General features: G+C 40.2%; 1 protein-coding gene across 2 annotated transcripts in view; it reads right to left on the bottom strand.

Moving 5' to 3' along the window:
- The window catches only part of SGSM2 (small G protein signaling modulator 2), a 528,702-nt gene that overhangs the window by 79,756 nt on the left and 426,849 nt on the right, over positions 1-22,097 (bottom strand). For both annotated transcript variants that reach the window (XM_073616693.1, XM_073616694.1), the window contains exons 8-11: positions 21,736-21,860; positions 7,273-7,340; positions 6,531-6,694; positions 3,126-3,258 (exon numbers count right to left, since the gene is read on the bottom strand). In XM_073616693.1, the coding sequence (XP_073472794.1) occupies positions 3,126-3,258; positions 6,531-6,694; positions 7,273-7,340; positions 21,736-21,860 (490 nt within the window). The remainder of the gene's footprint in view (positions 1-3,125; positions 3,259-6,530; positions 6,695-7,272; positions 7,341-21,735; positions 21,861-22,097) is intronic.

Raw genomic sequence — 22,097 nt, 5'->3', positions numbered from 1 at the left:
AAAAAACAGGCATTTAAAAAATTTTTTTTGCTTTGATACATGTCCCCTGGGGCAGGTCCCCAAACACTTTTTATGGCAATAACTTGCATATAAGCCTTTAAAATGAGCACTTTTGATTTTTCACGTTCATGTCCCATGGACTTTAACGGTGTTCGCGTGTTCGAACAAATGTTTTGCTTGTTCGCGTGTTCTGCTGCAAACCGAACCGGAGGGGGGTTCTACTCATCCCTATTCTTCACCCTAACATAAAGCTCATAACCGCTTTCAATTATTACATGGCTAAACCCATCAATATTATTGATCTGTTCTCATATTGGTTATTCCTGAAACTACTTAAGCAGGAGAAAATGGAAAAAGTTGGCTGAAGTCTGGACATAGTGTTTAGACTGAATGTAGTAATTACAGTACTGAATGCTAGTCTGCAGGGGCACTGCCAATTAGATGTTACAAGTTTAAACACCAGATATAGGTAAATTTGTACTGAACTGTTTACAGCCTAATTCCAGACATTTTTTTTAGTTTATGATAGAATAGGGACAAGTTTGAATATTTGGCAGGTTTTCATCTCTGTCTGTAACATAATTGGAGACATTTTCCATCACTTCCTTTCCCTGTGACATGCATACAAGAAACGGGGGGCCTTGCGGTCATCGCTAGGATTGGAAGCCATGGACAGCAATAAAACAGAAGTACTATGCTTTTCTCACTTTACTAAATATGTGTTTTTGTTTTCGTCTTTGTCCTTGTTGGAGAGATTTTCCATCACTTTCTAACCTGACAGGAAATTAGTGGAAATTAACCCAATACGGACACAGATGGCAGACCTAACAGAGACACAAATAGCGACCTAACAGAGGCTCTAACCTCTCCCAGCTTTATCCAAACCAAAATAAAATTAGGGTTGGGCTTAATTGAACAGCCACAGTAAAAGTCATGTAAATCTGTGTTGAGTTTCTAAAAAATGTAAGCCCCTCAGTTTCAAAACCAGTGATTTATGATTAAGCCTCTTTCAAAAGGCCAATCAAGATTGTGCACTGTCAAGAATCAGTGTACATGTCTGGCTGGGATCACAGGTATTTGTGATCAGCCACGGCCAGGAAGCCTGTACAAATCAATAACAGGCTACCAGGCACTACAGCTGTTTGCATGTAAATGGACATCATCACATGTGATTAGCGACAGATAACTGGCCCTGGGTGCAAACATGATGCAATATTTATACATGTGTAACTAATTAGCAGGGAGGATCTCTGGGTGTTTGTAGGACCGAGATTAAAGCGTAACTCCACTTTTGTTGAGAAAAAAACATTCCCCTCTGGGTGATCTATGTGCATTGCAAGGATTTTTCCAAACTTTGTTGCAGATTCCTACTTTTTGTTATTCTGAAGAAATCCCTGTGTGTTTGTCTGTATCCATGTGGGAAAGTGAATCTAATGGGAGTGGTTTCATAATTATCAATCAGCTGTGGCACCTGCAGGGTTCTAATGAGGAAATCTGCTGGGCCTGCATGCCTTTGGACATGATTTCCTATTGGGAGTATCTCACCAAAAATGACATTTGGTGAGCCAATCACACAATCAGGAAATTATGTTTCTGGGGGGCGTTCTGTACACATTCTGTGTACAGAACACCTCCAGGTAGCCATATTGCATTGCATTTTCAGAAAATTATAGAGCTGCAGATTAAAAAGGAAAGGTAATTTTTAATAACATTCAATTACAATATGACTTGTGTTGCAATTGTATACGCTATATTAATTTTTCTTTATTTGTTTTTTTTAACCAAGAAAGTGGAGTTACCCTTAAGGGTATGTAAAGGCAAAGAGTGTGCTGGTCAGGTAGCTCTGAAGAAGAGGGTCCACCCTCAAAGTGCATGAATGCATGCTTTAAAGTGGAAGGAAAGGATTGCTTTTATTTACCTTTCTGCAATCCTATACCCCAATAATGTTACAGCATTACAGTTAAAATTGTACAAAGATGTTACTTCTTTTTTTGCTTCTGTCATGTGACTACAGAGCCCATCTTTTTATTTATGCAGAGCGGCTGTTGGGCATGCCTACTGGCTCCTAATGGCGTGATGCACCTAGCCAGCTGATGGTGGCTGTGCGCCAGGCGAGGCCTGGCGGGACGGGGAGCAGAGATAATCGGAGCTGTGCTGTAGGGATTGCACACATGTCTAAGGAAGTGCCTGTGAGCAGCCACATTTGGCTGCAGAGGCACACCAAGGTAAAGCTCAGGAAACTGCCAATTGTCTAGATTAGACTGTTGTTTCTAATCTAGACAATCAGCAATTAAGGTAATTCACACTATAAAAGTTTTGGTTGTAACACATACTAAACAAGGGTAGATTTAGATTTTTAGCTGGAATTCCACTTTAGGCAGTGATCATTTGTTGCTGGAAGGATTCAAGAGTCGGACACTTTTGTATCCAATGGATACAGTGGGTCTCTCCTTGAATAGTTTTATGTTACATGTGTTTTTTTTCCAAGCGTGAGTACAAGACATATTTTATAATAAAGATTTATTGAAGCTATCACACAATGCTTTCTATCTGTTCTCTGACGTTACTAGAAAGTGTGTAACTATCCTTCCTCAATAAAACCTATTGTGAAAATAAAAAAAAGAAGTTAAAAAATAGGCACTGGATCTTTCATTATCATCTTACGAAAAGTTGTGGAAAATTGGTCCATTCTATGAAGCTCATTAGCTCTGGTGAGGCTGCTCTCATTAAACAGGTTACCCCTATCTGAAGGACTCGGAGTGAAAGTCCACAAAGGAAGAAATACAACAACAGTGCCAGATCAAAGGTAAAAAAAAGAAAAAAAAATTCCAAATAAGCTTTCATTAAGGTAAAGTAGAAATGCCAACATGTTTCGGGAGCTATGGCACTTTCCCTTCATCAGGGCTAAATCCGAAGACTATTAGTCTGCAGTGCACACACTTCTCAGCAGAGGTTGCCTAGAAAGCTATAATTATGTATATTAACACATCTTGTTTGGGGGGTGTAGCTAATGTATGGGAGTGAATCCAAATGTTACAAGTTTTAGATCCCTAGTAAAGAAGAAAGGCATGTATGACTGTCTTGTGTGTACAAATACAACAACTAAGTACCATAAACAAACTTACTGTTGTCATGTCTATGTCCAGCGTAGATAATTCTGAAGACATAGTCTACAGTTAACTCTTCTACAAAACTGTCATCAAAATCTACTGACTTATTAGAGTTGTTTCTTTTTCTCAGTTTTGGAAATACCTTTCCCTACAACAAAAAGGTTAAAATATTAGGCCACATCCAAAGTGGTTTCTAGCAGATTTAAAAGAGAATTTAGTATTTAAAAAAAAAAAAAAAAATTATACTAACCTAGGTGGATACAGTATCAATCCAAACCATCTGTCCCCTGATGCTACTAATTCCAACAACTGAGCGATCAAATACTGTTGATACCGTTGATCGCTCAGTTCTGTCAGTCACCAGCTCTCTGCTCTGCCCCTCCAGCACTCACTGGAGTGTGGGGCTTTGGAGGGGGTGGGAGAGGCTGGCTCAGTCTCTCAGACTCGCCAGAGTCTGGAACGGCTGAGTAGCATCAGTTAACAAAGGGCTCTAGCCGTTTTGGCCTTACTTCTCCTTTAAAGTGTATGTACAGCCAAATCCTTTTGGGGTAGAGATGCAAAGCATTAGGACCCCTTTCAAGTTGCTATTGTTGACTGTATCCTTGCTTGATTAACTGTAACTGTCCTGGGGATCATTGTCACTGAGATATAACGAACTGGGGAATCCAAAATGTTATAGTTGTCACCTAAAACAAGAGGTAAGGGTAAAACTTCCAATGTGAAGCCCTATTACCTTGACAACTGTCTTAAAGGGAATTCCCATCACTTTGAAGAGATTTCCCCTCAATCACACACTTATGTCTCAAGGACAGGAAATCTCCCCAATAGGACACAGACAGCGAGAAATAAAGTGAAATGAATACTAATCTTTTTGTACTGAAAAAATGCTTTGGTTATACATACACTTAGGCCCCTTGCACATGGGGTTGTCTAGGTGCAATGCGTCTCTCCTGGATTTTTAGTGTTCCTGACAGGGATGGGTGCATCAAGCCACACTGCCTGCAACCTGCCTTCAAGTCTGTGTCATGGCTTTGGCTGGATGGGGCTGAACGGTGCATCGAGTGATACCCATGTTTAAGGGACCTTTGCATTCAGGGACAAAGGCTCGAAGAGATGCACTGCACCTAAACGGCCCCATGTGCAATGAGCCTTAATCAGCTACTGCAAGAACACCACACTAACACACTAATCATATCTAGTTCATATCTCTGTGCTCCAGTGCGGTGCAGTATGGAAAAAACAGCCTGCCTAAACTGTTTAGTCAACAAAAATTAATGGAAGCATTTTAACAGAGAAGTATGTAAAAGTAAAAGAAAAAGTAAAAAGTAAAAAAAAAAGTAAAAGTTCTTTTAGCCATACTTCTCATGTGGGTCACAGGAGTGCACTTACTTGTATTCTCCTGTGACCCAGAATCAGCCGACTGCGGCCTTCAGCCTGATCTCACAGACCCACTCCAGACTTTGGATGGATCCCGACAATAATGTCAAGATTCACCTAGATGCCTTACAGGCAGCTGGCTCAGCCACTCAGTATGCAGCTGAAACCAGGAGCCAGCCAAGAACTGAGCAATCAACAGTCACGTGATTGCTAAGTTCTCGGGCTTATAGCCAGTGGGGGTCAGCTTGCAGCATTGGACTGATGATGCAGCAGGTAGGTAAGTATTATGTTTATTTTTTGTAGTGGTTGTGACCCAAAAGATTCAGGTGTTTATTTGAGGTTGGTGTATTTTTGAGCCCTGGTTGGTACGCCTGTGATGCGCTGTACGTTGCGGTAAAGGTGAGATTCCTTCCACCGGGGGGTTCAAGAATGATGCCCCAATCATGGAGTAGACGCATTCCTTTCATTAGGTCGCTGACAACATGGGTGGTGCCATTCTTTGCGATGAGTAAAGTCGCGGGATAGCGCCACTTATACTGAATTTTATGGTTAAAAAGGCCTTTGGTTATGGGGTTCAGCTTTCTCCTCAGTTGTAGCGTATATTTGGATAGATCAGGAAAAATCTGGATTCCGTCGTATGGTCTGGGTAGAGGACCTTTGGACCTGGCTTCTGACATCATCTGTTCTTTAATGTGGAAAAAATGAACTCTCATGAGAACGTCTCTTGGGACTGACGCTGCTAGGTGTGAGGGCTTTGCAATCCTATGAATTCTATCAATGATGATGTCTCTGGGAGCCGCATCGGGTAGGATAGTGTGTATGAGATCTTTGGCGTATTTAGGAAGATCTCCCGGGGAAAACCGTCTCAGGGACCCCTCTCAGTTTGACGTTATTGCGTCGCGAACAGTCTTCCAAATCAGCCAGCTTGGCCCTGACCCAGTCTTGTTCCCCTTTAATTTCATCCACTGCATCAATTATGTCATTTAGTTGAGCATTCTGTCATGCCATGCTCTATGGTAGAGATTCTATTATCCATAGAATGCATGTCTGTGGAGATTTTTGTGAATAAGGTTGTCAGATCAGTCATCAGAGAGGTTTGCAGAGATATGAGCATCTCTTTGAGAGTAGTGTCAATAACTGGAAGCCCAGAGGTGGGGAAGGATGCCATAGAGTTATGCAGGGCCTGGTTGGATATAAATGGAGTGAAGGCCTGGGCCTGGGCTGCCATCCTATCCGGAGGTGACTGCAGATGCAGTGAATCCATCCGCATCCGAGTTTTGGCTGGGCTGGAGGTAAGGGGGTCAGAGCCTGGGTCCTGTGCGGGGGATGAGGGCAATGGAGCTGTGCCCATTTCTGAGTGGATGGCGTCCGGGAGGTCTTTCTAAGCCTCCCTCGGCTCCTTCAGGCCGCCAGCGCCATCTTGGATCACACTGACCTTGTCCTGAGGGAACATGAAGGAGGTGAGCTTTCTGATGCCGTGATCGCCAATCCGCTTGCGGGACATTGTCGGTCGGCACCTGGGGAAGCTGTGGAATGATTTTGGGCCGGTTCCGTTGTCTCTGTCAGGTCTTGTGGATTCCGGTGTTCTCCCTTGCTGAAGGGCTGTGGATTCAGGCGTCCATGTACAGCGCCGGCTAGCCACGCCCCCATGTTTATTTTTTTATATTCCTGCACTTTTCCTTTAAAATGCATATGTAATGTGTTTTATAATGGTATGTCATATGACCAGTAGACTGGGATTATTCTCATTTATGTTCTCAGGCTAGAGCATGCAAAATACATGTTAAAGCTCATTATAATGCAATAAATGGTGTGCCCTTTTCACAACACAAAGAGCTTGATTTGTCATGATAAGTATCCTTACGATGGTGTTCAAGCTTTGTGATCTGAGTATAAAGGGTGAATCCAGTCTACGTAGTATTCCTTGCCACCCCAAATGAGACAGTTTAAATAAGACTGGTTGCTATGTGTATGCCTTCCATGTTTCTTTTCTTAAATATTTTTATCCATGGAAACTAATTGCCCACAGATTGTCTAACATACCTTGCCCCTTTGTGACCATAGTGGAGGCTCTAGCTGTCCTTTAGGTAGAAGACCATTTTCAAGGCAAGAAAGGAAGGCAAGAAGATGTCCCCCTGGAGGGAAGTGGAGTGGAGGTCTCTGGATACCATCCTGGCTGACCAGTACAAGGACTCCCTTGTTGTCTGCTATATGTGGAAAAAGGTCAAAGAGTAGTTATACAAGACTATACATTAACATATTTGGTAAATGTACAATCAGATACAGAGGAACACAATTTACAGATTTATTTAATGAGGGAAAATGCAAAACAGGAAGTGCATTAACCCAAAGCAACCAACAGTCAAATTACATCATTCTGACTGTTCCATACTGTTAAATCAGAAATCTAATTGACTGTGATGAGTCACTTTGCGCATTATCTTTCTTTTTATTGCTTCCGTAAAGGAAACTTGTCAGAAGGTTTAAATGTAGACTGCCATTGTGAGTCTCCTTCTAAAAATGCTAGTTGCTTGACTGTTATGCTGAAAATGATTTCAATTACATTGTACAATGAAGATAAATTATTGTTTTAGATCAGTGACCGTACTAATGCTAGAAGATCAGCATGACATCATTGCTGGTCTTGTGAACTAATATAAATGATTAGCTCATTCTGCATTATAATCTTACCAGTGACTCAGCACAGATTGCATATACTGTAGTATGTGTTTCCCTTACTTACAATATTTTAAATATATAATATATGGGTGAAACTTTTACTTACGCTGCTGGTGGCAATGTATACAGACTATCTGACTTATTGGCACGATTAGGGCATAGTCCCAAAACACACTGTAGAGACAGAGAAAAATAGAATCATTGTAAAATACATGGCAAGTGATACCTGACATGGTGGTGCTCCATTAGGTCCAACTAATTAATGGCAATGACCTGATATAGCTATCTACACTACCTGTTATTATTGCTCGTAAGGTGCCCATAGACATGAGAGGACACAGTCTCTATCTGGCTGCAGTTGAATCAGAAAATGTGTTGACAGCCCAGTCAATAGATAATAGGGAAAACATAATCATGCAGGTGTCTAACCTTCTTCCACCTCCAGCTACAAGATAATTTTAGGTTCCAGAGAACACCACTACCACCTCACAGGCCAGCAAGTGGTATGAGCTGCACAGAGAGACAACCTCATCACTACATGTTTCTTCCTTCTATAGTGAACCAGAGATATGAAGACCTGGATGCTGGTATTTTCACATACAAAGCATAATTGGGTGACCCTACCCTATTAAAATAGTTTCAAACCTGGTTCATAATTTTCATGTCTACAATTCAGACATAGACACAAATCAATCACACAGCTTTGGGAATGAAATTTACCACCAAAATCCTCTGATGGTGAATTTTTCAGTAGACCAGGTACACAGAGGATCAATGCAAGAAACTTTAAGGATGTCCAATCACCAGTTCTTGAAATTGGGCCTTCTTTCCTGGTTCGTCAAAGAGTGTTAATGAAAACACAAATGTTGACTGGCATAGAGCTAGCAGCCCCTAGTCCTATAAACATAGGGGTAACCGAACAGTGTTACCCATTATGAATTTCTGTATTTAATTGGTATCTGCATACCAATTAAATGGCCAACCACCAAAACATTTTAGTAACAGACAGCATCTTGGGGCTGAGCCACCCCAAAAGGTACCCACACCTTCTGTTTTAAAAATCAAAACTCCTAGTGATGTGTAGACCTGTTTATTCAAGAGGTTGCTGAAAAGTAAACGCCAGTCAAACTATAAAAATGTTTATTCAAAAATGGAATGCACAGCTTGCCTGCTGAATGCCACCAATTCTCATTCTACTACAGCTAGCTGTATTGTTGCCCAAATAACTATAGTTTCTGGTATGCAAGTCAGAATGTTTAGGGGTTTAGGTAATGCTCTCTCGCCCACACTGCAGTCTCATGCATGCATGCTAAAGCATGAAAAGAAAATAGAACATCAGAGAATCATATGGTAAAAGGCTGAAGTTCTACCCAATGCCCTTTGAGAAGCCTGCTATATCTGGCTGTATTGGATTTTTAGAAAAATCTAAATAAATTGATTGGACTTTTTTCAAGGTTTTGAAATTTTGTGTAAAGTACAGTAATAGTAGTTCATGAACTGAGTTTACTTGTTGTCTGGTAGTATTTTAAGTACCCAGTCACATTATAACTTATACTTTTGGTAAGCAGCAATAGTAAGGTACAATGTACAGTAGATGCTTTGGAAAAGCCAACAAATCCACATACTGTACACTTAGCAACAAGAATGTGTAAAATATGGGATTGATGCATAAGTGATGCATAAGTGTTTTTTTTTTTTTTTTTTTTTTTTTATAGCAGGTGAGTAAACATTCATTTTCTGAATATCTAAGCAAGGAAATCTAGAAAATTTGTCAATTACTTCCTTGTATAACTCTCCTTGTATTAAAGCAGGGAATCTTAAAAATGAACTAATTTCTTCTCTGCGTTACTCAAACAGAACATATAAATGGTTAAACATTAACTGAAAAAAAACTAAGAGGTTAAATGCTGTTTATTACTGCACATCTGCTAACTCTCCTTGAAGTCAGGGTCAGTCTAATTGGCTGAAATCTACGTCCCTGATGGTGTTCCCGTATGGTTAAGAGAAAATGACCTTACTACATTTACAAAGTGCTGCACAAAAGGTGATGTTAAAATAGTATAATAATATTCTATTGAACAAAATTAGATTTACTTGATAATTAGAGTTGCACAGATACCACTTTTTTAAGACCGAGTACAAGTACCGATACTTTTTTACTCGCCGATACCGATTACTGATACTTTTTTTAATGTCATGTGACAGTAGCACTGATGGGCACTGATAGGTGGCACTGATGAGGTGTGGACTGTGTCAGTAGTTTTTTTGTTTTTTTTACAATTTTGTTTTACAATTTTTTTAAATTATTTTTTCACAATTTATATATTTTTTGTTATTTTTACAATGCTTTCTTTTCTTTTTTACAATGTTACTTTTTAATATTTATTATAATTTTTCCTTTTTTTAAATTTTTTTTTATCAACCCTGTTGGGGGGGGTGCTTTGGTGAGACATCAAGGGTCTAAATACATCACTGACTCTAATGACTAAATGACAGATGTACCAGCTCCTTCCTCCTCTCTGCATCCTGAAAGATCTGGGGCAGGGGGACCGGAGGAGGACATGGAGGGGGAGCAGAGAAGGACACAGAGGGGGAGCGGAGAAGGACACAGAGGGGGAGTGGAGGAGGAGCGGAGAAGCAGTAGAGGAGGACACAGAGGGGGAGCGGAGAAGGAGCGGAGGAGGACACGGAGGGGGAGTGAAGAAGGACATGGAGGGGGAGCAGAGGAGAACATGGCGGGGGACCTTAGGAGCACGGAGGAGGAAATGGAGGAAGGCACAGGGGACAGCCAGGGGATGATCGGTGCGGCGGTGTGGGCCGTTACAAGCACGGATCTCCCTGTATGGATTTCAATAAAGCAGCTGAAATCCGCGAGAGGGAGAGGAGGAGAAGCAGCTGTCAGCTGCTTTATTGAAATCTATACAGGGGGATCGGTGCTTGTAATGGCCCTCACCACTGCACCGATCATCCCCTGACTGCCCAGGTATCGTATTAGACATCAGAGCATTTGCACGATTACAAGTAGTCGTGCAAATGCTTGGTACCGGCACTGATACCGATACTAGTATTGGTATCGGTGCAACCCTACTTGATATAGTAGTACAAACAGTGATATTTATTATCTAGAACACAACAGTCAATCACATATTTTTTGGTGTTCAGTTTTTCAATTTTTTCCAGTTATTGAGTAATATACATTGGTGTAAACATGAAAACCAACTGTGTATGTACATGAACACATAAAAATGGATATGGAGGGGAGGGAGAAATGCTTGTGAATAGTAAGAGCCAGGTTCAACATACATGGATTACAGAAGCCAACCAAAGAATACAGTGGGGGAGATTTACTAAAACGGGTGCACACAAAATCTGGTGCAGCCGCGCACAGTAACCAATCAGTTTCTAATTTCACCTTGTTCAATTAAACTTTGATAATACAACCTAGAAGCTGATTGGTTACTATGCAGAGTTGCACCACATTCTGTGTGCACCAGTTTTGGTAAATCCACCCCAATGTGCCTGCCTTGGCCGATGACTTATTTTCCCTCACTCAACCCCATGTCTCTGTCTCCAAATTGAAGAATTTTATCTCCAACTTAAGAATGAACTACTCTAAATCATTTGCCTTATCTTCCCTTCCCTCTGAAGTTCTAACTCTGAAAGAAGAACTACTCCTTTCAGCGGACCTCAATCTCCATCAAATACCTAAGAATCTAACTACTGTCAAACTTTTGTGACTTCTACTTGCCCAACTTTACCTGCTTATCGTTCCTCCTCCAGTCAAACCTGAAAAGCTAGAATAAAAATCACTTTGTGATTCCGTACAACAGCTATAGTTAAAACGAACACCCTTCCTAGATACTTTATTTGTTCCAAACTGGTTTCCTATAGCTGTTATACAGAACCACCTGCTCCTTTTTTACCTTGCTTCCATCGATATTATGCACTTTTCTTTGGAATAACAAAACCTCAAGAATTAACTACCCCACCCTACAAAATTCCAAAGGAGGTACTGGCCTTCCTGACCTCCAGAAATATTACTAGGACAGTCAGTTATTTAGAATAAATGTCTGGAACATTCACTTGACTCTTAGGGACTGGGAGCTACTTGAACACAAATTCTCTGCAACCCTCTCACTTTTCAGTCCATCGATCGTGAAAGCCCAAATCCTCAATGCTTGTCATAATCATCTACTGAACACTATTCTTTTAAAAGGTTCCATCAACATTAGTATACAAGAAACAAAGTACAAACTTTATAATAGATGGTACTGCACACTCCTACACAAATTCTCAGGAGGCATCCTTAATACTTGTTGGATGTGATTCAAAGACAGGGGAACACTGATTCATATATGGTGATCCTGCCCATGAATTCAACCAGTTTTGGTCACAAGTACAGAAACTAAATGAAAAAAATACTGTCCACCACACAACCATGTGCCTACCACATACAAGTGCTCCTTGCCTTCCCACCTGAAGACTTTGGAAATCACCATACAAACTTGACGTGAGTGGCTGGTTCATCTGCATTGATTTCAGAGCAGAAATGGGTTGAGCTAATCCATATTAGCAATGATAATATAACTCCCTACTTTTGTAAATGGTTGTGGTGGACATTATTTACTCTAACTGACATATAATGGCACATAGCAAGCTTAACAGCAATGGCCTCTGCCCTCCCTGAGTGGCAAACTCGGGCCTAAATAAACTTAACCCCTCTAAAAGACACAACACTTCATATTTGACTGTGTGGCTTCCAATTAGGTTACCTATCTGGATTTCTACCTCTTTCAGTCCCTCGATGGACTTCTTCTGTGAACCCTGCCCCCACCTCCTTCCTCCCTTCATCTACCCCTCTTTCTGCTACACCCCTTCTCCTCCCCAAGACCAAAAGTTATATTTATGTCTCCACCGCTAATAACAAATCGACTCCTTCACCAGTTACAAGGAATTACTCACTCCCTGACAACCAAATATCCACCATCATGCCCTGAACCACCCCCTGATCACTTAATGACTCTTATGGTTGCATAGTTTGTACAAGGTCGCCACTTTAACCTTTGCTTGGTTTCTATGTAGATTTTCCGAGGAACTATTTCAAAGCGTTTTAGAAAGTAATCCTAATGCACGCCTTAATAAAAGATATTTAAATCATTTCTTATGTGTCAGTTGTATTAGTTCTACCATAAAGATATTCTGTTGAAAAAGCTGTAAAATATATTTCATACCCCTAGAGGCCCACCAGACTCTGTCCAGGGGACCGTATAATACTTTCAGGTTGTGATTATACTTTAATAGGAGATGTTAGGAAACCTCATTTTGATCATGTTCAAGGATAATCAGGGCTTTATGCCAAGCAGTACTGATACTTCAACTGAACAGGGCTTTTTACAGAAAGTTGCAATGGTCCTTAGAGGTAAGTTATGCAACTGTGTAAAAAAGCGACCTTTATAAAATTAGAGTGTGCTAACCCACCATTTATGGGGGATGCATACAATGCTGCTCACAAGATGCTTGGTTGAGAGTTGCTCCATGAATGAGTAAAATAAGGAGTCAGTACATTGGAAAAACTGAGGAGTTTTTACATAGACATAGGAACTTTGATAGGTACTGTATATCATTTTAACCAAGTTGATTCTGCCAATTAGAGTCTAAGAAAATCATAATTTGGTATCCATCTGTTTAATAATAGGGTTTAAGCTAAGGGGGAAGGGGTGGTGGTGGTGGTGGTGGTGGTGGTGGGGGGGGTGAGCAATATCAGTATGAACTACTATCCCTAAGTATTAAAAGCTATTTGTTGTTCAGAAATGTGTGCATACCAAACAGGGGTAAGTTTTGGGAGGACCTATAGGAAAATGCCATCAGTTTCTTCTAGCTGACCCTCAAATGGCCTTAAATGTAAGAATAAGAGGATCAAAACAGAAAGCAAGAAGTCTAGCCTCTCCCCTCGTCAAAAAAAGCAATTGACATGCAGAATTTCAGTTTTATAGGATAGCAGATCGATTAAAGTGGGGACTGCAGTTTAGAAATAAAGCATTGTATTGCACTGGGTGGTATAGCAATGATGCGCATGAACCGAATATGTTAATCTGGTAACCAAATGCAGATTCGTCCCCATAGCTACCTGTAGTTGTGAAAGTTAGACCATTAAAAAACTAGACAGAAGGAAAATTGATGTGTTTGAGCTATGTTGCTGGAGAAGGCTCCTTCGCATTCCATGGACAGCAAAGATGACAAACAAGTAAATACTGGAACAAAAAGAAATACCCCCTGAATGGGACTTTGAAAGACCACCAACTCTGAAGTATAAAAAAGTATCCTTTAATCAAATGGTAAAAGATAAAAAGACGTATGATGTCTACACATCACATAAATTAATCAAACAAAAAACAGAAAAAAAAACAGAACACCAATACAAAAAAACGAAATACACAATAACATATGTACTCTCCGAAAGGTGGTGTACCCCAAAACCCGACGCGTTTCCAGTATATTTGATACCTTCATCAGGGGTTGAGAGTTGAGTATATATACATATGTTTTATTGCGATTGGAGTGATTCCATGTTCAAAGAACAAAAGAGACAGTTAAACCAAGATGAGTGTCAGATGGCCGCCAGGCCGGAGTAGTAGGAGGCTTAAAATAGAAGCCATTAATATCTTACAGCTGACCCACAAACATAAGGCCTTAGCAAACAGGTCAACACTTTCTATTAACAAATCAAAAGTTCTGCAGAACCCTCAAGTAAACCAAAGCATCATCTGCATACAGGGATATTCTTTCCTCTAGAGCAGGGGTCTCAAACTGGCGGCCCTCCAGCTGTTGCGAAACTGCAAGTCCCATGAGGCATTGCAAGGCTGACAGTTACAAGCATGACTCCCACAGGCAGAGGCATGATGGGACTTGTAGTTTCACATCAACTGGAGGGCACCAGTCTGAGACCCCTGCTCTACAGAACCCCACCTCAGTGCTAGTAATGAAGAGGCTTAAAAGTGCTATGTGAGTGGATGCGCTGCTCCCATCTGTGCTCTCTATATTGCCTGTGTATGTGCTATCTCAATAGCCTAATTTGGTTCACCATCCACCTAACAGGTTATATCTCATTTATACAATAATCATATGTTTGTATAATTCATCACATGTGAACAACAACTTAATCCAAATACTTTAAATCATATAAAAAGTCCAGTGACATATGTCACATCATGATAGACTCTTCTTCATATGTGTTGCGAATCATCCGTTATAATTGCCGTGGGCGGCGTGCTCTTGTGTGTGGTATCAGATTAAAAGTGACTTAGTGCTTCACCACCACCTGTGAGATTTGCCACTCACCAGATTAATCTTTAAAACTGCACCTTTGGTTCATTAACAGGGATAACCACTCCACTCAAAGGAAACTTTTCTCCAATATCTATACCAGGTCCTCAATGTTCCTCATGCAAACGGATAAAAAACCATCATCGCGCAATAACGTTTAAAACCTTTATTCCATACATAAAAAACACTTTGCACTCACATTTCCAAGTGCCATTAGGCCGGCACCGAGCTTTTCCCGCAGTTAAGGACGGGTGGGCACTGCAGCCCGGTTCGTCTAGTGTGTGCTAGATGGTCTCCGTTGCCGCTTACGTTTCCCCTGTTTGCGTTCGCGTCCTCTCCAAACCCCGTTCGTTCCCGGTCACATGGGTACGATAACCTCCCAGCAGCCTCTACGCGTTTCGCAATCAAATTTGCGTCATCAGGAAGCTTCCTGATGACGCAAATTTGATTGCGAAACGCGTAGAGGCTGCTGGGAGATTATCGTACCCATGTGACCGGGAACGAACGGGGTTTGGAGAGGACGCGAACGCAAACAGGGGAAACGTAAGCGGCAACGGAGACCATCTAGCACACACTAGACGAACCGGGCTGCAGTGCCCACCCGTCCTTAACTGCGGGAAAAGCTCGGTGCCGGCCTAATGGCACTTGGAAATGTGAGTGCAAAGTGTTTTTTATGTATGGAATAAAGGTTTTAAACGTTATTGCGCGATGATGGTTTTTTATCCGTTTGCATGAGGAACATTGAGGACCTGGTATAGATATTGGAGAAAAGTTTCCTTTGAGTGGAGTGGTTATCCCTGTTAATGAACCAAAGGTGCAGTTTTAAAGATTAATCTGGTGAGTGGCAAATCTCACAGGTGGTGGTGAAGCACTAAGTCACTTTTAATCTGATACCACACACAAGAGCACGCCGCCCACGGCAATTATAACGGATGATTCGCAACACATATGAAGAAGAGTCTATCATGATGTGACATATGTCACTGGACTTTTTATATGATTTAAAGTATTTGGATTAAGTTGTTGTTCACATGTGATGAATTATACAAACATATGATTATTGTATAAATGAGATATAACCTGTTAGGTGGATGGTGAACCAAATTAGGCTATTGAGATAGCACATACACAGGCAATATAGAGAGCACAGATGGGAGCAGCGCATCCACTCACATAGCACTTTTAATTTAATTTTTTCTTTGAAAAATTTTTTGGATGCAGCAGCTATAAATATCACTTACACCATTTTTGATAGGATAGTTTTTGCGCCAGTGACACATATATTTTCACAAAAATGAAGAGGCTTGTCTGAAAATACAAGTAAACAGTTTCTCTGCCAGGGAACATAGGAACAGGGACAGTGGAAAACCTTGGCAGATGTCCTTCTGGAGGGGGAAGGTAAAAAAAATACATAAAAAGACCCCAAAATGTAAATTATTATTCTGTGTGCTGGCATAAGTTATATTTAGAGAGCAGCAGCCTAAGATAATAGGATTGGGAGCTATAATTGAGTGCAAAAAACTCCACCAATCAATGTTATCTAATAAAGTGCAACGTGCTAAAAAAAAAAATATATATATATATATATATATATATATATATATACCCAAAAAACCTATAACAATAAGAATCCGTAAACGTCCCAAGTGTGATGAAAAAATATGTGGTACCAACTTATTAAACAATTAGACCATTAGAGTAAAGTCCCCAACGTAAATACGTGAAAAGTCCAGTACACAAATCAAGTGATAAAATTATATAAGAGATGTACTGAAAAAATTATTTTTAAATTGATGAAAACAATGTCCCAAAAATACGTAAATACGTGAAAAGTCCAGTACACAAATCAAGTGATAAAATTATATAAGAGATGTACTGAAAAAATTATTTTTAAATTGATGAAAACAGGTTCACAGCCTGGGCAGGGGAGCGTGGTTGAGCGTGCGTTCCACCGCCCGCCTCTCTGAAACCGGAAGACTCCACGTAAACCAGACAAGAGACTGACGTATGCGTATCACGAGGCCACGCCTTACGCGTTTCGTCATCAAGACGTCATCTGAGGCGCCCAGGCTGTGAACCGGTTTGTGGAGCGCTGTCAGCTCCTGTTTTTAAACAAAAATATTTTATTGATTAAATTAATAAATCCATTTTTTTGGATTCACGCTATGAGATACATTTTTTCTTTGCTGCATATGGATGTTTAACACTGGGGATACCGCAACATCAAAGAAGGATATACAGCAGTGGGCTGAGGACCGTTTCCTGGGTTCATCGTCGCTGGAGTCTATCTGCATGCCTTTTACCCCTGCAGAGGTTGGGCAGTCCGGTGAGTGAGAGCATGAGTGGGGGTGTATTGGAAGACGGGGAACACTTGCTGCACTAAGATTACAGTTTTTCCAGCAGAGGGACACATCCAAGATTTTCTCTGTACACAAATTTTTGGGACATTGTTTTCATCAATTTAAAAATAATTTTTTCAGTACATCTCTTATATAATTTTATCACTTGATTTGTGTACTGGACTTTTCACGTATTTACGTTGGGGACTTTACTCTAATGGTCTAATTGTTTAATAAGTTGGTACCACACATTTTTTCATCACACTTGGGACGTTTACAGATTCTTATTGTTATAGGTTTTTTTGGGTATATATATATATATATATGTATATATATATATATATATATACATATATACATATACATATATATATATATATATATATATATATATATATATATATATATATATATATACATATATATATATATATATATATTTTTAGCACGTTGCACTTTATTAGATAACATTGATTGGTGGAGTTTTTTGCACTCAATTATAGCTCCCAAGAGCACATTAGCTGCACCTAAATATTATTCATTTTTCATATATGTTTTTTATATATGTATTTATATAGGAACCACATTTAATGCACATATAGTAGAACAGCGCCAATTCCCCTTCCTTAGAACATTTGTTGATTTGAATTTCACCTAGGTGATATTCAGTGTCAGGGGGGCTGCAGTTCCTTTTTTTTCCCTTTCCTTTCCTAAGCGCGGAACTACTGTTATCTAAGATAATAGGATTGTTTGAGTTTCATTTGGTGATTGCAATTGTAAAGAAGAGTGCATATACAGTACAGTGGGGAAAATAATCCAATCTATAACATTTGTATTTTTTCTGGATTATTGGTTGATTAAAATACACCTATGATAAAAAAATTATAGACCCTTCATTTTTTTGTAAGTGGGCCAACTGTCAAAATCTGCAGGGGATAGAATAATTATTTTCCCCACTGTATTTACCAGCATGCAGAATAATAATTTCAGTTTTGTTTTTAATCTATTTATTTATATTCACGTATACCTAGAATTAACTGGTATTCACATTGAGGGTTTATACAGTGTATATTATAAGCCGTGCTGCACTTTGTTATTAAAATATCTCATCCTGTACTTGGACAATCAACATCTGTACGTTCCATCATTCCATGGCGATTGGATCAAGCTGTCTCTGCTATCAATGGTTATAAATGCTGGGGTATCTTCCTGACATTCATTAGAACTGAAGAAGTGTCGTGGAGAAGCTATGAAACATCTTCAGCATTATAGCATATGCCCAGTTGAGTGTGACTATCCACTATTATCTATACCATGGCCTGGATAAATGAGAGGGAGAACATGCATTGTACTCTTTTCTGTTTATTGACTCACTCTATGTCCCTCCACTTAAACTGAGGCTGTAAAACATCAATCCATTCATGGGCACAACAGTGGCTTAGTGTTTAGCACTTCTGCCTGGCAGCACTATAGTTTTCAGGTTGAATCCCAACCACGACACTACCTGCATGTAGTTTGCTTTGGCTAATTGGGTCCTGTCTAAATTGGCACTAGTATGTACAGTCCCTTGAAAAAGTATTCATACCCCTAGAAATATTCCACATTTTGTCATGTTACAACCAAAAACATAAAATGATTTTATTGGGATTTTATGTGCTAGACCAACACAAAGTGGCACATAATTGTAATGTAGAAGGAAAATGATAAATAGTTTTCCAATTTTTTTACAAATAAATATGTGAAAAGTGTGGTGTGCATTTGTATTCAGCCCCCTTTACTCTGATACCCCTAACTAAAATCTAGTGGAACCAATTGCCTTCAGAAGTCAACTAATTAGTAAATAGAGTCCACCTGTGTGTAATTTAATCTCAGTATAAATACAGCTGTTCTCTAAAGCCCTCAGAGGTTTGTTAGAGAACCTTAGTGAACAAACAGCATCATGAAGGGCAAGGAACGCACCAGACAGGTCAGGAAAAAAGTTGTGGAGAAGTTTAAAGCAGGGTTAGGGTATAAAAACATATCCGAAGCTTTGAACAACTCACAGAGCACTGTTCAATCCATCATAAGAAAATGGAAAGAGTATGGCACAACGTAAACGGGTGACTCGGCCCCCTCTGACAACACGGGGAAAGTCACAGGGAAGTCCCTGTGTGACAGAGGAGGGCGGGGTCACCTCTGTTATATAAGAAATGTCGGGACGAGAAGAAGAGCGGAGGAAGAAGAAGATGGAGAGGAAGAAGATGGAGGAAGAAGAAGAACACCGAAGGAAGACCAGAAGAAAGAAGATGAAAGAAGAAGAAATTAATAAAGGACTTGTCAAAAACCATCTCTTGTGTTTTTTAAACTTTTTGACACTTTTTTTGTGAAATGGTAGGGGTACATTTGTACCCCATTACCAATTCACACGGGGGGGCGGGATCTGGGGGTCCCCTTGTTAAAGGGGCTTCCAGATTTCGATAAGTCCCCTGCCCGCAGACCCCCCACAACCACCGGCCAAGGGTTGTGGGGATGAGGCCCTTCTCCCCATCAACATGAGGACAAGGTGCTTTGGGGGGCTACCTCAAAGCACCCTCCCAATGTTGAGGGCATGTGGCCTGGTACGATTCAGGAGGGGGAGGCGCTCTCTCTTCCCCCCCTCTTTTCCTGTGGCCTGCCAGGTTGCGTGCCCGGATAAGGGTCTGGTATGGATTTTTGGGGGGACCCCACTCCATTTTTTTTTAAATTTTGGCACGGGGTTCCCCTGAAAATCCATACCAGACCTGAAGGGGGGGGTGAACCGGGGGTGTTCAGCTCATCCCTACTCTCTAGATGTGCACAGCTGGTAGAGACATACCCAAAAAGACTTGCAGCTGTAATTGCAGTGAAAGGTGGTTCTACAAAGTATTGACTCAGGGGGGCTGAATACAAATGCACGCCACACTTTTCACATATTTATTTGTAAAAAAAATTGAAAACCATTTATCATTTTCCTTCCACTTCACAATTATGTGCCACTTTGTGTTGGTCTATCACATAAAACCCCAATAAAATAAATTTAAGTTTTTGGTTGTAAATGACAAAATGTGGAAAATTTCAAAGGGTATGAATACTTTTTCAAGGCACTGTATAAGTATCAATGTGAGTTAGGGACCTTAGATTGTAAGCTCCTTGAGGACAGGAACTGATATGAATGTACCATATATACAGAATATGTAAACTGCTGGCACTATATAAAATACTTATAATAATAGTTACAGAGCTCCTGTATGTGCACATCAGTGTGCTAGTACTCTCTGTGTTATGCTTTTACTGAACAGAGGGTAAAATTTCAGGGCTGCACAGCAACCACAAAGTTCACAGACTGTGTAGATGTGGGCAGAGGGAAATAGGCTAAAGTGTGTGTTCTATGCAGCCTGGCACCTCTACCTCCCATCTGGGGATAGCAACACACAGAGGGATACTGTACCCAGTCTGCTCAGAAGTTGCAGGAGAAGAAGAGAGCAACATAACCTTGTACTATGAATAGAATATGTAGTCATGAACTTTGTGTGGACATATAGAAGTACCATATAAAGAACTTTATTATGTACCATTAAAAATCTATTACACAACATTATAAATGAAACCTCCACATAGGGGTTTACAACATGCAAAGATTTTGATTACAGTTAACACGTGGGCTCGACAAGTTTCAGGAATCCTTCTTCAGGGCCATGTGACAGAATGAGTACACTGGAAGCCACTCCTAATCTTTAATATAGTATTATCAGTCAGTAGGGTAGACTGGAATTCATAGCATGTGTATGTTGCCAGTAGAGGTGCAAATGAGTGAAGCCCTTGCTTCTCGGATGTAAAGTTCAGGTACATTTAGTAAACAGTGAATGGTCTTGTACACAGAATTTTAAAATAAAAGGTCCAACTTCCCAATGGGGAACCATCCAAACCCAATGTGAGTGAGTCACCATAAAGACAGAAAGGTAGTCAAAGTAGTCAAGGCACATATATTTCAAAGAGGGGGCTCTTGATAAGTATCTTAGAAACAAACTCTGTTCACATGAATACAGCCTGCCCTGTCCTGTCACTCTGACGAAACTTATACGTGTAATGTCTAGTCTGCTGATGTCATGACACTAGAAAGCGGAATTGTGTGAGAACTGTGGTGCCAAAGTTTGCACTTGCAGCCTGATGGATTTTATGCCCATAAACAATAGCACCCATAATAGCAGACCTTGACTTACACATTAGCTGTGTCACTGTGTGAGTAACTGTGGCAAATGCATTTGCAAAATCCAAGTATACTATATACACAGTAACTCCTTTGCCTACATTTTTGCTTACTTTCTCATAAAAAGAAACCAGGTTTGACAACTTCGGTCTCTCATGAATCCATGCTGACTATTGCTTAAAATATTGTTTTCTAGCAAAAACTCTTCTACATGGTCTTTTATTAAACTCTCAAGTATCTGCCCAAATACAGAAGATAAATTAACCAGTCTGTAGCTATCCAGTAAAGACTTTGATCACTTTTTAAATGTAGGCACCACATTGGCCTTATGCCAATCCAGTGATACTACACATGTCAAAGTTGTACCTGAAAAGGTCATCTCAGCTCAGGTTTTTATTTTTTTTGTGACCCTATTGGGGTTCTTCCCTTACTTCCTGTCTTGGTGACACTTGTACAAAAAATGGAGGGATGCAGTTGTCACCAAAACAGTAAGGCACAAATAGCGACAAGTGAGGAGAAAGTTCCCCAACAGGGACACAGACAGCAGTAAAAAACTGAAATCCTTTTCTGCTTTTATAAAACACAAAATTTAAAATGTTTTGGCAGGAATTGGACTTTAAATCTTATTTATTTTGTTGAAATTTGGGTGAATTTTATCGACCCTTTCAGCCAAATCTTTACACTGTTACTGTTGTGGTATTACCTCTGTTCGAGTTCTGATTCTCCCAGTGTCCCATTTAGTAACTGGTTAGGAGTCCATTTTAATGTCAAGTTTTCCCCGCTCTGATGAAGTGAAAGATATCCAGGAATAGCTTCCATATCTTCTTTCTACAAAAGAGTTTACATGTTACAAACATTTATATATTTCGGGACAAATCAAAAGAGGTTTTTAATATAATATTTTAGTATACATGCCTGTTTTGTGTGTTAATACTTACCCAGTGAAGACACTGGATATGCTACACGTCCAAAAAATATCATCATAGTACAGAGGACATTCCAGGCATGTCCAGTCCTTGCTTCATTGGCGTGTCCTCCCCTCCCAATTGGCGTCAATTCTCAGCT

This window comes from Aquarana catesbeiana, linkage group LG02 (genome assembly GCF_042186555.1).
Source record: "Aquarana catesbeiana isolate 2022-GZ linkage group LG02, ASM4218655v1, whole genome shotgun sequence".
NCBI lineage: Eukaryota > Metazoa > Chordata > Amphibia > Anura > Ranidae > Aquarana > Aquarana catesbeiana.
This window is presented reverse-complemented; position numbering and strand designations above follow the sequence as displayed.